Consider the following 17,988-nt stretch of genomic DNA (forward strand, 5'->3'; position numbering starts at 1 on the left):
AACTTACTTTCTGATCATCAATATGGATTTCAATCTTCTCATTCTACAGCTAATTTGCTAACAGTAATAACCAATAGGTTTTATTGTGCATTAGATAGAGATGGAGAGGACAGTTTAAGACTATTGCTCTTAACATTTCTAAAGCTTTTGATAAAGTTTAGCATGCTGGTCTTCTCCATTAGCTTTCTTCTTATGGTGTATCTTGTAACATCTTTAAGATTATTGAATCCTTCCTTTCCAATCATAGTATAAAATTTGTCCTCAGGGGACAGCACTCTTCTTCATATTCTGTAACTTCAGAGGTTCCTCAAGGTTTAATTCTTTGCCCTATACTCTTTTTAATTTACATTAACGATCTTCCAGATATTCTCACATCTTAGGTGGCATTGTTCACTGATGATACTACTATTTATTCTTGTCATGATAAGGAGCCAACACTCTCTGATTGCTTGGAGCGGGCATTCGAGCTTGAAAAGGATCTCACTTCTGCTACAGTATGGGGCTCACAGTGGCTGGTGAACTTCAATACAGATAAAACTCAATTTTTTTCAGCCAATCGTTATCGCAATAATTTAGATCTCCCTATATTTATGAACGGTGATGTACTCGATGAGTCATCTACTCTTCATCTTCTAAGATTAACTCTTACTTCCAATCTTTTTTGGAAACTATATATCAAATCATATATCAATATCATCTTCTAGGATTCTTACTCTTACTTCGGATCTTTTTTGGAAACCTTAGAAATTAGCATCTGCTAAGGTTGCATATCTTACCGAGCTCAACAATTTTTTACAATGGATTCCATTCTTTATTCCAACCTCCAACCATTATCTCATCGTCATAATGTTGCTTCTCTTTCTCTTTTCTAAAAATGCTATAATAGGCACTGCTCTAAAGAGGTAGCGTCTCTTGTTCCATCTACTAAAATTCATGCTCGTGTTACTTTTCATTCAAATAAATTTTATCCTTTTTTTGTGGCTGTTTCTAAAGTGCTTCAAAAACTCTTATTCGTCTTGTTTTTTCCCTCGAACATCAGTTCTTTGGAAATTGCTTCCTTTATCTTGCTTTCCTGATTCATATATACATATTTTAAGTTGTCTGTCAATCGTTATCTTGCTCCACAAACTTCATCTCTTCTCTTCCAGTAACCTCCAACTCTTATAATGGTTGCTTGCAGCCTTGTTGCAAGCGAAGACGTAAAAAAAATATATGTATATACATTAATTTATATAATACATAATTATATTTTATATGAAAGTAAAATATTTTATATTAAATTATGTTATGTATATATATTAAATTTTTTAGACTGCAGAAATAGGAGTCACAGAGACAGTAAAAGGGCATGAATGCAAATTAGAAATCTGGGTGCAGAGAAGAAATGAAGTTTATACATTGCAGGTTGAACTTTCCAAAGTTTTATGTGTAAACAAAAGTAAATTTACATGTTTGTGTCAATGTATACACATACAATGTAATATATAAATTTTTTTTAACTATAATTGGATTTCCTTTTTTATTAAATTTTTCATAGTTTTGAAGCTTACTGCAATTCAATTTTTTAATTTTTGAGTTGTTTGTTTTTTTTGGATTCGATCCTCACCAGTTGGGTACTGCCAGGGCTGGGGTCAAATAAGTTTGATCAAATAAATATACATTAATTCTAGATTTCCTAATACAAATATATGCAATCAGCATTTTCCAAATACAAATACAAATATTTGTACTTTAGGTCAAAAAGAAATAAAAATATTTTTTTAAGACAAGACTGATAAAATGATCTACTATATAGAAGTATGAAAACAAGTCTTCTAACAAACAGGGTTGCAAAAAAAACCATTTATTTTGAAAAAAACTAAAAACCATGGTTTTTTTTAAAAACAAAAAATTCATAGTTTTTTTGGTTTAAACTCCATTTTTTATTTAAAAAAAAGTCGTGTTTAGTCAATTTTTTCAATTAAAAAATAGCATTAGTCGTTTTACTTAAGTAAATTATATTTTCTATTAACATTACTTAAATTCATCACTATTTACATCATTATTTAATGTTCTGTATATAAAAGTTATTTTATTTATATACAGAACATTATTTAATGTTCTGTATATAAATAAATACATCATTATTTAATGTTCTGTATATAAAAGCAACCTTTGTAACTTTTTCTACTCCTATCTTGTTTCTTAACTTGGAATGAACATGTCCAAAAGTTGAAAAAATTTTTTCAACTCCACCGCTAGAAGCTGGTGTGTTTAAGAAACCTTCAATATCCATGATGGATTAGAGATTTCCACCATTCTACTGGTGATACATTTTCAAAAACAGGTTCACTATAAAAATAGCTTTTATCAAATGGAGCAGATTTGGCTTTTAACTTAAATATTATTGGTAATAGTTGCAGCTTCATTTTCATAAAAATTAGATCCAAAATATCTAGGATCTAGTGTGTTTGCAAGGAAATGAGCATCACTGACAGTCTGAAGATATCTAGTTTTTAATAATTTTTTTTTTCAGTTGATAAAATAATAAATTGCTATCAAAATTTTAATAGTTTCACTTATCTTTGCAACTTATATATATATATTTTGCACTTTTTTGCAAAATATATATATATATATATATATATATATATATATATATATATATATATATATATATATATATATATATATATATATATATATATATATATATATATATATATATTGAATCTAGAGCAACTCCAATTGGTTTTAATATTTTTACCAAAAAATTAGTTTGGTTTAAATTGATATTTTTTCAGTTGGTTTAAACCTATCAACCCTAACAAATATCCCTTAAAAACATATTTTACTTAAATTTTATTGTTAAAAATGAAAAAAATTTCAGCTTCTTGGTATTTCAACAAAAAAAACACTGGTTAACCTATTGTATGGAACTGCAAATACAATTCAATCAAATAAAAATGTTTACGAAATGTTTTTATCAAATACAATATGAATACAAACACACCAAATAAGGCCATTTTTACCAAATGCAAATACATATCTGACCCCAAACCTGGTCCCTGGTAGTAGTATTCACATCTCATTTTTTTGCACTTTATTTATCAGGGTTTGTGATTTGGGGTTGACTTATAATAATTTATAAAAAAATAAAGAGTAGTGAGGGGGCAACAGCATTCTTCTCAATTGTTGTTGCCCCCTCAGCCTTTTAAGGTTCATGAAAAAAGTTGTCTTTGGGTCAATCTGATTCTTCTCCTTTTTTAATAATCTCTTCTTCATCTCTTTTTAATAATCTCTCTTCTTGCTAATAAATATGCTTCATATATATGGGGGTTTATAAGAAACATATATTATGATTAAAAAATTATTTTTTGCATTCACACACACACACACACACACACACACACACACACACACACACACACACACACACACACACACACACACACACACACACACACACACACACACAAACAAACAAGTATATGTATGTACTCATACAAAATTAGTTTAATAAGTGAAAACAAAGCAAAAATGTTAAGTCAAAATTGACAGAAATTATATTTTAATTTAGGCACCAAATCTTGAAGTGAAACAAGTATTGGTAGCAGAGTTAAGAAAAGTATTAATGTCACAATTTACTGGTGTAAAAGGTGAGTGATTTTTATATACTTTTATCTTTTTTTTTTTTTTTTTTGAAAAATAAATTTCTAAGAAAATTGTTTTAAAAAACTTTTAAATTAAAATCAAAGTTAAGTTTTTATTTATCGAAATTATGGAAATAAAAATAAGCCTATATTTGAAAAAGATTAATTAGTACTGAATTGGTAAAAAAATTTTATCTTTAGAATACTGATCCTAAATATTGGACAAGAAAATTTTTTTTAAAAATTGAAAAGTTTTATCAACTACTAGTTGTCTTATATTTTTAACTTGAGTTTTTTTCATTTAATTATAACTGTTGTTTAATTTAAAAATGTTAGAAAATATTGCTGATTAAGTGGAATCGATTTTGGTGTTATGTTAAAAAATGTTTCAAAATTTATCACACATCTGCATTTTCTAAATCAAATGAAAATTTAATTTACTAATTGTTTTTGCAAGTACATCATTGTCTAAAATATCATCTGGAAAATTCTATTTAAAATCTGTTTTTGAAAAAAGGTTGATAAAGCAGTAAAAACTTTTATTTTTCTTTTCAAATTTTTTTTCAAATAAGTTTTTATAAATAATTATTTAATAAATTTTTTTTCAAATTACACTCTAAATTATATTGATAAAATGTAAAATTATTTAACTGATATATATTGATGTAATGTTGCTAATAAATAAATAGATAGTTGTTTGAACAAACAACTTATAAAAGCAGCGTATAAAAGAGCTATGGAAACAACCTTTCAAAAGAAGTCTCATATATATACATTTATATATATATATATATATATATATATATATATATATATATATATATATATATATATATATATATATATATACATACATAAACAAATTCACTTTTTTTTATATTCAATTTTTTAAACTGATTGTGTCATCCTAACTAAGAGCAGAAAATATCAAACAAATGTAATGAACTTTAAAAAAAAATTATGAATTAAAACTCTAAATTGTTTTATGCACATTGTAATTGTAAATTGCTTTTTACATAATTTTTCATTGTAATTGTAAATTGTAAATTAGTTTTAACTGCAAGAGTAGTTTACTACTCAGTAACCATTTGCTCTTTGTCTTTTAGTTAATGAAATAAATAAAAATTTTATATTGAATTATTAAAAAATACTATTTTGATTGTTGTTATAGAAACAAAAAATCGAAAAATTGCTCCTGATGACCTTGCCATTATAGACACCAATCAGAAAAAGCCATCATTTACAGGTAAAAATTAAAAATCAAATAATACACGTTTATGTAACATAAAAAGTAAGTTTTATTTTATGTGAACTGTTATTATTAACAAATTATTCTTAGATGAATATGATGAAAATAGAAGCTCTCCTACTCAAGCTATTTTTTCAAATAATAAAATATTGAGACCATCAGGAATGAACTCTTTGAAAAGGTTCGATTTTTTTTTTTTTTTACACTAGTTACACATTTTAGCTAAAAAATATTTTCTTTTGTTCCTTGTAATTAATTTTTATATATTAAAGCTTGAGTAAAGGTCTGTTTAGTCTTTAATTTGCAAAATTTAATTTGCTATACCAGTTTTATATATAGATTTGACTGCTCCCAATGCAGAAATATTTACCTCCACTTTTTATCTTCAGAATAAAGTAGAGAAACCAGGTTAAGGAATGATGAATGTCATAATGATGATGATTGTAATGCTTTTGCAATGATGTGCCTGAATTAATTTAATTTAGGAGCCATTTGAAGGCTCAAACTGACAGCTTATTATATATGGTTCCTGTTTTAGCTATGAGAAAAACTATAAACAAACTATCTACTTGATTATAACTCTAATAATTCTAACAGTTTATTTTTTTTAATCTTTTTTTACTCATTGGAATAAGTTACCCATGTTGCTCTTAGCACATTCGGTTTTTCTGAAAATAGATTGCAACATTGTAAAAGTCTTCTTACATAATATTACAGATTCTCTTTAGATTTTTTATTATTTTAAGTTTTTGTCATCAAATAGTTAATCTTTAATTTTGTTTTCATAATGGCTCATGTTAAGAATAACAATATATCTGTTGTTTTATCAAACGATATATCAGCCTATATCAGTTTTTTCGTTTGGTGATAAGATTATTTGATTTCAAGTTTTTCAACGTGATTTAGTCAGGTTATGAAACTTTTATTCTCTGCACAGGGGGTTAAATACTATTAATAAGTATATTATTTTTTATTAGCCTTTTGTTTTAAAAAAATTATAAACTAAATGTTAATTAATACGTATAATATACATGTAAAATTAATTACGTATAATATACATGTAAAAAGTTTTGTATTTTTGTTTGTACTTGGGTTAAACAGGTGTTTTACCTATTTTTGAATTAGCAAATAGAAAATAGCTAATTCCTATATATAATAGGAATAGTTGTTCCACAAAAACTTCTGCGACTATTTCAAAATATCATTCAACAATAGTATTTTGGAATTTGTGTATTTTTGAAAATTCTTGATTGGTATTTAACATTGTGAACAATGTGCTGAACATTCTTCAAAAATATTCCTGAACTACTATAATAGTCCAGAGGGAATTATCTAGAATATTCTAGGGAACCTTTAAAAAATCATTAGAACTTTCAAGAAACTGTTGAAAAGTAGTCAAATACAAGAGTGCAGATAAAAAGAATGGCATCATGAGTCCTCATGCATGCGTTTTGTTATGTGTGTGGTCTTTATAAAGACAAGATCAAATAAGTATTTAATAGAAGCAAGTCATAAAATGTGTGTGGCTTATAAGACATACATCAATATCAGAGATCAGATCAAGTTCTGAATACTGCATTTTACGATGTAGAGTTAGTTAAGATTCGTAAAAAGAATTATGCCAAAATAGGATTTAAAATGTCACTCAAAATCTATATCATCATTTTTTATCTCAATTAATGCAAGAAAAATATGGAAGCACTTTCCTTACTCAGAGGACTTTCATGAGGACTTTCATCAAGGACTTTAAGTATTATTATTAAGGATTGTTAAGCAATAACATGATTGGGTACTAAAGTTGGAAATTTTTATTTTCTGTTTCACAAAAAACAAGTTTTCTTTGTGCTGTTTTCATTCATTATGTGAATGAAAACAGCACAAATTTTTTCATTCACATAATGTCTGTTTTCATATTGCTGTTTTTATTTGTGAAGTTCAAAAAACGAGTTGATAGTAAAACTGCTTTTGGATTTATAAATAGAATTTTAAAATTTTAAATAATTTTATCAATTTAGGGCTCAAATGAATCCAGTAAAATTTTTTTCTATTGATTCTTCTGATATGATTTTGGATAACTCAAGTGATGAGTCTTGCTCTGATTGGTCAGAAAATGAGGTTGAAGAAACAGAACCTGCAGAGACAACTGTTGAAACAGTTTTGAATAAAAATAATAATGAGGTATATTATTATTACTTTTAAATTTTTATTTTTAAGTTTCATTATCTCAATGATAACCGCTATTCAAAGTAAAATTATCTAAATTTCAAAGTTTAAAGACTAGTTGGTAGTATTTCTTGAACTTTGTGGTTGCTTTTTAGGAGATTCCATTACATAATAAAAGAATGATATTAGAATAATATAATAATAATAGAATGATAATAGAATAATGATAGAATAATAATAGGATGATAATATATATCACAACAATATAATGAGAAATGTTATATATTATGTAAAAAGGTTATATATGGGTTATATTTTTTAAAGTTTTCAAAGAATCTTTATAAGAAAAAGAATACTTATTACATGTAGTAACTGTAGAAAATAGATTGTTATAGATTATTACAAATGATAACTGTAGAAAATAGATTGTTATAAATATAAATAAATATTATATAAATAAGTAGGCTGTTATTGATTATTACATGTAGTAACTGAAGAAAATAAAGTTTTAATTCTGGAACTTTTTCAAATAACCGATTAAATTTTTTAAGTAGGTTTTTTTACATTGAAAGTTTTAATTTTTGCAAAAGCAGTATAATTATCTAGTTTTTAGATTTTTTTCCTTTTTTCCTTTTTTTTGCAGGAAAATTTTATTGCATTAGCAGAATATAATTCAGTTGAGGACTCAGAAATGTCTTTAAAAGAAGGAGAGTTAGTAAGTGTTGTTAAAGAAGGAGAAGGAGGATGGTGGTACTGTAGTAGCCTATTAAGTGGGAAAAAAGGTTGGGCACCATCTGGATATTTGCAAAGGGCTAGTTTGAGTAAAGGTATTTTTTTAAAGATTTTTCACTAAAATTAAATTTAAGTTTGGTTATTATTTTCCACATTTTCATCTTTCTCATCTTTTTTTTTTTTTCGTCTTTTTTTCATCTTTGTTCATTTCTATCAGAATATAAAAGGAAAGCAAAATATTTAAGTTAAAACTTTTTAATTTTTAATGAATATTAGCTAGAGTTTTTTCAGTTTTTTGATTCCCAAACTCTTTTCATAGAATTATTTGTTTTTAATTTTTAGTTTTTAAAAACAAAAAATTCTTATAAAATATTTAGAAATGAAAGAAGTATGAAAGTAGATAGAAAGTTTTATATAATTTACAGAATATTTTATATACTTTACAGAATGTTTTATATACTTTCCAGAATGTCCTTTTTATTTTCTTGAATGTTCTATATACTTTGCAGAATGTTCTATATGCTTTGTAAAACGTTCTATGTACTTTGCAGAATGTTTTATATGCTTTGCAGAATGTTCTATATACTTTCCAGAATGTTTTATACACTTTGCGTACTTTATCTTTAAAAATGCTGACAATAATCCAGACAGCTTCCTAGACAAAAAATTAAGAAAAATATGATTTTTTCAGTATGAAATCATCAATGATGTTTCAAGCACAACTAAATCCGTTTTTGTTGTTGCTACAAAATTCTGAGTGTTAATTGCATTGAAGTCAAAGCATAAAAAATTAAGGGTGTTAGGTTTTTTTACTTTAATGTAATAATTCATAATCTAATATTCAATGTGTCGCCCCAGTATTGTTAATCAAACAAAACAGTTTTTTTGTTGATGTTGAGCCAATTGCCAATTCTTTGAAACGATAAAATTTAAAAATGACGTTCTCTAAAGAAATATGAAAGCCAAAAAACCAAACACATAAGGCCAGTTAAATAAAAAAAAAGCAATTGCTTTTACTCTGATATTGTTCAGCTTTACGAAAATTCGCTCAAATTTTTATTCACGTAAAGCTGAGCAATTACTCAGCGTTTTTGGAGTAAATTGCTTAACTTTACGTGAATAAAAGTTTGAGCAATTTTGCTCAAATTTATTATCACGTAAGGCTGAAGAATTTTTATCACGTAATGCTGCAGAATTTTTATCACGTAAAGCTGAATCCAAATTGCCGAGTAAAAGTAATTGCTTTTTTTTAATTACCCGGCCTATAGTCTGATAGTGGAAAATAACAGCCAAATCCTATAACCAAAATAGAATCCTACAACCAACCTTAAAAGATTTATCTCCACAGAAAATTTGAAATTTTGTCACAAAAAATTGGAAAACTTTTATTTATTTGAAATTAAGACCTCTAAAATACATTAAAGTTTTAACTTTAAACTTAGATAGTTCGTTATATTTCGTTCGTATATTTATATATATATGTGGTCTTTTTTTTGTTTTTTTTTTTTGTTTGGTTTGGTTTGGTTTCTTATATTATGCTAAGATATAATTATCTTTTAGATATCATAGTTGTGCATAAAATTATAACATAATTATTAAAACTTATAAATGTTTTATATTTTATAGATGCAAAATTTGAACCAATCAAACCTTCGTCACCAAGTCCGCGAAATCGAATCGAGACAATAGTTTAGTTCTTAGTTTGTTTGTTTTTTTGTTGTTTTTTTGGTTTATTTATATACTGTGATTCTAAATATTATACTTTTTTAAATATTTTTCTAAGAATCTTATTTTTTTATTTTGTTAAAAATCTTACTTTTTCTTTTGACCTGTAAATGTTTTGTTTTTAAATTATTTGAACATTTTTTGCATCACTTTTTTTTCTGTTTTTTATTTTTTCGAAACTTTCACATTTAAATTTTTATTTTTAAATTATTTTGTTTTGTGTTTTTTTCTGTATTTCAGATAAATTATTTAATTTACTTTTCATTTTGGAAATAATTTTTTGATCATTATTTATTGCTATTATTATATATTAGGAATTGTTATTAAATATTTTTCGTAATATTTTTTCTAATTTTTTACGGTTTTAAAGGTTAGAAATTATTAAAAAAATGGAAGTGTTTTCTAATATTTATATTTTAGTTTCGCATGTAAATGTTTTAAATGTATATAAATATTATATGATAACTTGGAATTTCGGGTTTTTATTGATCGTATTTACTTTGTTACGCTTGTGCCCAAGTAAGTTTAAAATTTTAAAAATTTTTTCTCCAAAAAAATGAGTTTTTAGTTTAATTATAGTCCTTAAAAAGTGATTTAAAAAGTGTCTCAAGCATGGGGGGCGGCAGGATCTTTTTTGGTGTTTGAGACTTCCAGTCACGGAGCAAACTCCAAAGACTTATCTAAAATAATATTAAAATTTTAAACATTTAAAAAATTGCGATGATTGGAGCCTGGAACAAAAAACCCCTGAAATGTATCAAGTTAGTAGCCGTAGCGTAGTGGTTAGAGTTCGGCATCTAGAAGGCCGAGGCTCAATGCCGGCTCTGGATAAATAAACGACATTGGTAAGATATAAGGTGTGAATTTTTTAGATGAAAAAACTGTGCTCTGTGATATGACCGTAAGAACTTGGAGCACCTTAATAATAACACAGAAAAAAAAAAATGTAAAAACTATAGATAATTTTGTACCATCTCAATAAAAAATCAAACAAGTTTATTTTAAGTTCCATTTGGATTTTTTTAAACTTATTTTCATTTTATGTACTTATTTATATTTAGTTTTAAAACTTTTGGAAATTTCTCATTTATTTGTGTAACGTTTTTGGGTTAAACTTGTTAAAATAAAGAGATGCACCTAGAAAAAAATTTCTTAGAACGTTTTTCTTGTTACCATTAATGTGTTGTCAGAATCTATTATAAGGTTTTCATGTTGTTGTGCTATTTTAAAAAAAGAATTTCAATAATAATATATGTTAATGAAGTAATAATTTCTTACAACTTTTTAAAAATTTTATAACAATTTTTATCCCAAAATATTACAATTAAGATAAAAATTGCCTCGTAGTGGAAATAATAAAAAATAATTATTTTAATTCTTATGAGTGCTGCATGACGTTCTCATGGTAGAACCACTCATTTTACTCTCTTAAGGTGGGATACTGCTAAAAAAAACTATTTTTCTATTCAAATCGATTTTTTTTACTTTAAACATGATAAATACATTTTTTTAAATGTTATTTTTTATTATTTTTATTTTTCCCATAAACTTTGGGCAAAAACTGGTGGTTTTAGGCTAAAAACATGCTAAAATCTTGGCAAAGATATGTTCAAAAGTAGAATGTGTTAAGTTCTAATTTTTTGCATTTTTATTCCTTTTATTTAGATAAATGTCCTGAGATAAAAAAAATATTGTTAAATTTTTATTAATTTTAAAGCATCGTAAGATTTTTCAATACGCCTAATTAAAAATCAAATTTTTGATATTATGGACCAAAGTTTTGTTTCTTTAAAAGTTTGTATTTTTAATTTTTTATGTCAGGACATAAACCTCATTGAATTGAATCTCTCTACAAAATTTGAAGTAAATTAGACAACTAGAGCTCCTGAAATCTTTACCAAAAAAATGAAATGAAGAGTACACGGGAAAAAACGGCATAGTCATTTAAAAAGTTTTGAGAAAGTATATAATAATCAAATATAAAAGTTTTCATATAAAGCATAAAAGTAAATTAGAAAAAATTATTTCTTGATTAATTTATCTAAAGTTTACATTTTTAATAAAAAATTTGTAACTTTTATTAAAATTTTGTTTTACTAACTTTATACAAAGACTTTTTTAAATGATTCATTCAATACTTTCGTATAACTTTTTAAATGCGACTATGCCGTTTTTTACCGTGTACTCCAAATATAAAACAGAGAAAAACGCTTATAAATTTAAAATATTGAATATACAAGCTTATAAAATCTGGTTAAAATCCACTTTTCTTATATACTGCCCCTATTCATCATTGTATTTATCATCGAACCCTTTTCAAATTGCTCCAAGCTTTTTTCTTTATTTTTTTAATTTTTTATTTCTAACCTTAACTTGCCGTTACTATGAGCGTTGCTAGGGGAAACAAAATTACTCTGCTAAAATAAATCTTTATTATAATTTCTAAATTTTTTCTCCCATATAAAGATCTATATGTTTTTAGACTCTGCAACAGATACTCTTTAAAATTATGAGACTTTTAAAAAATCTTTTATTTCTAACTTTTTTAACAGTCTACCACCTTAAAACTCCAATTAAAAAAAAATTACTTATATATTTAAATAAAATGTCCAGTTCTGTTAACAGCAAATTTTGTGGCATTTTTGAAATCAAAGAGACTGTTCATAAAATCCGCTGCGCTCCATAGAAAAAAGAGGGGAGGGGTTTGCAAGTATTTGTGACAGCGGTCAGGTATCCTAAATATGACGTCGCAAAAAAGATTTTAGTACGACTATTTGTTTGTTAATTCAAATAAGAAAAAAGTTAAAACGAAAGTTTGAACAAAATGCTACTTACATTTCTTGTATTTATTTGTACTATTTTGTACATTTTGAATTGTTTCAAATTTGAAAACGCAGCAACGTGTTTACATAACCAAAATTACTAAGGCTATCAAACATTCCAAAGCATAAAAATGCTCATAAACACTTCGTTTTCAGTTGTATAAAACCACCTTTATTTCTGTTGTTGTTAATGTTTTTGGTTTTGTTATTTTTATTTTTTGGTTTGCATGTTTAGTCGATAACTTACTTAAAAACTTTATATGACTTTATTTTGTATAAAATGAGATTTGATTTGCAATTTTAGTTTTTTTTTACTGGCAGCATTAAATTGTTGCAAATATCCTGCAGTCATTTAAAATTATAAAAACATCATCAACTTCGCTAATTACCTCTTAGCATTTTTTAGGATGATAGCGCGCTTCTGAGCATCTCGAAAAAGCTGGTAAAATATAAAAGCGTTACTTTACTTAAAATTTTGTGGCAAATATGTTTTAAGGTTACTGATTTAGAACTTGTTTAATACAAAGTGTAAAAATTAAAATGGTGGATCCATAATGGTGGACATAAAAGATTAAAAATTGTTTAACTGTATATAAATTGTTATATAAATTGTTTCAAACCAAAAACTAGGAATTAGGGATGTCGAACCCAATTATTTGTTATTTGGGTATTTTTTGTTATCTGGTTTAGCACTATTTGGGGTCACCCAAATATTTGTTTACAAATAGTGCAAAAATTTTTAAATTATTTTTTAGCATTTTTTTAAAAAATAACCGTCACATTTCGTCACAAAGGTTCGTAACAAATTAGATTTTAAAAATCTAATTTGTTACCAACCCTTTATTTAAATTTCCAAGTTACGCAATTTCCGTAAATTTTATATCATAATTAATTCACTACTACTAAAATTTTTTAAAATCTATCTTTGTTTAATTGTGAATTTAATCAAGTAACTATTGAAATTATACAAAGAAGTACTATAAATACTACTATCAGGTATGAGTCTCATGCTTTTTTAGGTTACGTTGACTAAACTAAAATTTTATTTAGAGAATGACGAGTGAAGTGTGGAAACATTTTGTAAAAATCAGTAAAAATCAGCCAAAAATGTCAAGTTGGCAACTGTAATGAAGTTTGTACGATTGTTAATAATGGAACAATTAACTTGATGAATCATTTAAAATTGAAACATGGCATGGATATATCTCTTAAAAAAAAGAATGCATCAGAATCAACAGAAGGTCCAAGTAATCAAAAAATTCAACGTCCAATAACAAGTTTTACAGTTCGAGAGTCAAGAAAGTTGTTAATATCAAAATGTGCAGCCAAAGATGGATTTTCAATTAATCAAATATTAAATTCAGATACTACGAAATCATATTTGTCATCACGCGGTCATAAAATGCCTACATCAAGATCAACAGTTTGGGAAGACGATAAAATACTACGAAGAAGTTTTTAATGAATTTGTGTTAAAAATTCAAGAGCCTAAAGTCATGGGAAATAAATTTAGTATAATAATTGATGAATGGACTGATAATACATCCAAGAGATATTTAAATATCAAAATTCACAACGGCACTAAATCTAAGCAATTTGCATTAACTTCTGTCGGATCAAGTAGTTCTAATGCTGAAAAATTGAAAACAATTGTCAGAAAAAAACTCCAGGACATCAAACTTGACATTTCAGAAGATATTGTCTCAACTATAAACGATGGAGCTTGATGATTGATGATGCCATTTGAAAGTCAACTTTGTTACAATCATGGAATAAATTTAGCTATTGTTGACTGTTTATATCAAAAAGATCGTGAAAAGACGGATGAATATAATGATAATGTTGAATTTGATGATGAAGATGAAGATTTTGATGAAAAACTAGATTTTGATGAACAAGAAAGCTCTTTACCAATAGAAAAATCCTACTTTGATGTTATATCAGTTGTTCGAGGATATATGAGAAACTTTCGAAAATCTCCATTGAAAATTGCTCGCTTTAAAGAAAATGTCCAAGAAACAACAGGAAAAGAGTTAACTCTATTAATTGACTGCAAGACAAGATGGAATAGTGTACTTCCTATGTTGCAGAGATTTCATGAACTGAAAGAAATTGTAAAATCTACAATAATTGAATTTGAATGTTCATATGATAACAGCATTGAAACTAAAGTTAAAGACATAATAGATTGTTTAATTCCTGTTGAAGAAGTTATCAAATAATTAAGCTCTAAATACTGCAACTTGATGGTGGCAGAAGGATCATTTATCTATTTATTCAACACACTCAACGCACAGGAAAGTGATATTTCGCAAAAAATGCTCGAAAATTTAAAAACTCCAATTGAGTCACGAAGAAATGTCAATTTAATATCAACATTGATTTTTCTTCACACTGGTGATTATCCAAAGGAAAACGATTATTTTAGATATTCGTCAAAATTAACTATTAGAAAAGAAATTAAGGAACTCAATACAAGACTATTTGCAGAATCATTGTTGGAGGAAAATGATGATAAAAATGATTCAAATACAACATCCAAGCTTAATGACACTATCAACCACTTTGTAAACCATCAGAAAAAAGTCAAAACTTTTATCGAAAATGAAATTAGGGCGTTTTAAGGAACAAAAGAACGTACATATAAACTTCAAATGATCTACGATGCCTTATTAACTGTGCAAGCAACATCAACAGACGTTGAAAGAGTCTTTTCTGTTGGAAACTTCAAGACTAAACTGCGTAATAGAATGAACGAAGAAAAATTGAATATGCTTGTATTTTTAAAATATCACTTTTTAAATAAAAGCTAAAATTTGAATTGAAATCAATTGATTTTTTTCATACATTTTACTAATTGGTATTTGTACAAATATTTGGGGGGTCACTATTTGGGATATTTGGCATTTGTGCAAATATTGAAAACTCAAATATTTGGCATCCCTACTAGAAATATCAAAAAAAAAATTAACTGTAAAAAGCCGAACACAAATGTTAAAAATTGGTAGAAAGTTGCGTGAAATATTAAAAAGTAACATTTTATCTAAGTTACAATCATTCTTCTTCGTTTTCTTTTTCCTTTTCAATCTTCCATCATGGAATTTTTAAAACTTTCAACTAACAGAAAATAATTATAATGAAATAAAAGATATTTAATTTTTACTGGTGTTACTAAAAAGCATACTCAGCATAAACTGCAATATGGCATCTCAATATTACATGCACCGATACGTAATTTTAATGCTTGATGTACATTTTCAATAAGCTGCTAGTCAAGAAGTAGTCATCAAGATCACCAATTTCAAAAGAAGATTGGTGAAGAGATTGGTGGATCTGAAACATATATTGTTAGAACCTCCAAGATCTTTTATAATTATATGCACATAACTAAATCGTTTATTTAATTAAAAGTATATCATTAAATATACTCAGTTTTGCACATATTAAAATGTTTTATGTTGCTCTGATTTGAATATCATATGGTTTTGAGTTTGATGTAGATCTATGTCACAAGCCATTCAAAAAATACGCTAACTGTTGTTAATCACATAGCATTAGTTTTTTAAGTAAAAATGCTTTAGAGGGCCGTAATAAAGCTGTTTAGGCGGTACAGTGAGTATTTTGTGACGGTATCAAATCTTATTATGATGTATTAAAGTGATTATTTTGTTCAAGTAATCTAGTCATTTCATCTCTAAGAACAATTCTTAGTACCAAAAAGAAGGCTTTACCAGAAGGTTTTCTGCATCTGTTTAAAATAGATTTTAGTTGTTGTCTTGTGGATTTTAACAGGTCACAATTAATCATTGTTGAAATTCAAATGTATACATAGTTAATTAAACGTGTTTGTATTCTGTCTTCAGAAAAGTATAAAAGTTCATATACATTTAGTTGCAATGCTAAGGAATAAAAAAACTTGGATAATGCAAAACTGTAAAGTAAAATTTTTCATTAACTTATAGTAATTAAGTTATGAACTTTGTTTAAAATTGACTCAGTGATAAAAAAAAAAAAAGCATGTTGCAGCCCTTTGAGACAGCCCTGGTTACGCCCTATTAGGTAAATATAACTTTAAAGAATACGAAACTTAAAAAAACTGTACGTAAGATGCAGCTTACTTTTATTGAGTGTTATATTTATGTCTGAATTCAGACATAAATAAAAAGATACAAAAGAAACAACTTTTTCAGATTTCAGACATAAAAAAAAAGAAACAATTTTTTGAGATTTCGAAATGTTACTTTTTTTTCTTTTTGTTTTGATGAACTTTGATGGCTTTATTTTCAAACGCTTTTGTATTACGACACGGACATGACGTAGAAAGTTGACTTACTTGATTAACGGCGTGTTGTCATAACTTTTGTTAAAAGTTTAAAGACTTTTAATTAATCATAATCAATTTAAAAGAGAGGACGAAGAACCTAGGAGATTTTTATTCAAGTTCAAAAGTTTTGTTTGCTTAAACCGTTTTGAAGGGGAAAAAAGTCTTTTTATGTCAGAGGCATCTCTAAACTTCTGTTCACCTGAAAATTTAATTCAACTATATATTATAATAACTTAATTTTTTTTAAAAAAAGTCTCACTCTGAGTATTTCTTTTAAAAATAAGACATGCGTCGTATATTTTTATACTTGTGACCTACGTTGTGACCTAAAGGATCGTCCAAAGTACGTTCGCTCGGCGGGGAGAGGGGTCCTCAAATGGCGTATATGAGATGGGAGGGCAGTAAGTCAGTTTTAAAAAAAGGAGACACTAAGTTAAAAAAATATCATAAAATGTTAGATAAATAGGTTAAATGTGTAGGTACTTTTAGGGAGGTGTAGGGTACTCAAAAAAGCGTATTGCAAAATGCTGGGGAGGGGGAGTGGACAAAAAAAAGCGTACGTATTTTATGGACAACCCCTAACTAAAACTAATAAAACCGTAACTAAAATAAGTCGGCTACCTTTTTAAATAGACTAAATTTAGTAGACTAACTTTTTAATCTAACTAAAAATATGTTATGACTTTTATGTAATAATTTAAAAAAACTTTAATGTAATAAAAATCTCTAATGTGGTAATTAAAAAAAACAAAAACATTTTATAACGAAATGGTTTAACTCGACAAATTTATTTAGAGTAAAAAGTTAGTCTACTAGTTTTAGTCCAACTTATAATTTAGTAGATGAACCTTTTAGTTTAACCAAAATTAGTTGACTAATTTTAAATTTCATCGCTACTTTCATTTCTTATGCAGAATTATTTTCGGATTTCCTTTAAATAACACTTCTGTTGAAGTATAGTGGCGTAGTTTTATTTACCCTCATGAAAATGCACATATTTACTAATGTCAAAATGATTACAACAAGATATAAGAAATATAAGAATTGATACTACAAATTGTAGCATAATTAATTAACTATGATAGTTAACTTGAAAAAAAAAATTTAATATTGTTTTTTCCTTGTTGTTGTCGTAGTTTTTATTTTTTATTGTTACTTTTAAAATATCTTTAAAATACTATTTAAGCTTTATTTTTAAAACGAATGAATAAAAAATATTTATGTTATAATAAAAAATAAATACAATTACTAACGGTAGTGAAAGGACGTGTATCCGGACCGATAACCGGGTTTTAACATAGCACTACCCGATCAATATTAACTATATCCTTTTTTTTTGTA

The 17,988-nt window shown here is 26.3% G+C and overlaps 1 protein-coding gene across 2 annotated transcripts in view; it reads left to right on the top strand.

Moving 5' to 3' along the window:
* Nucleotides 1–9,973, top strand: part of LOC100208849 (guanine nucleotide exchange factor DBS) — a 36,446-nt gene extending 26,473 nt beyond the window's left edge. The window contains exons 19-25 of one of the 2 annotated variants that reach the window (XM_065787414.1): nt 1,312–1,404; nt 3,560–3,638; nt 4,804–4,878; nt 4,972–5,062; nt 6,897–7,059; nt 7,688–7,871; nt 9,403–9,973. In XM_065787414.1, coding sequence (XP_065643486.1) covers nt 1,312–1,404; nt 3,560–3,638; nt 4,804–4,878; nt 4,972–5,062; nt 6,897–7,059; nt 7,688–7,871; nt 9,403–9,470 — 753 coding nt within the window. In that variant the 3' untranslated portion in view covers nt 9,471–9,973. The remainder of the gene's footprint in view (nt 1–1,311; nt 1,405–3,559; nt 3,639–4,803; nt 4,879–4,971; nt 5,063–6,896; nt 7,060–7,687; nt 7,872–9,402) is intronic. The other variant, XM_065787415.1, reaches the window with a different exon arrangement.
* The last annotated feature ends 8,015 nt before the right edge of the window (nt 9,974–17,988 follow it).

This window comes from Hydra vulgaris, chromosome 01, assembly GCF_038396675.1.
Source record: "Hydra vulgaris chromosome 01, alternate assembly HydraT2T_AEP".
In the NCBI taxonomy this organism is placed as follows: Eukaryota; Metazoa; Cnidaria; class Hydrozoa; order Anthoathecata; family Hydridae; genus Hydra; species Hydra vulgaris.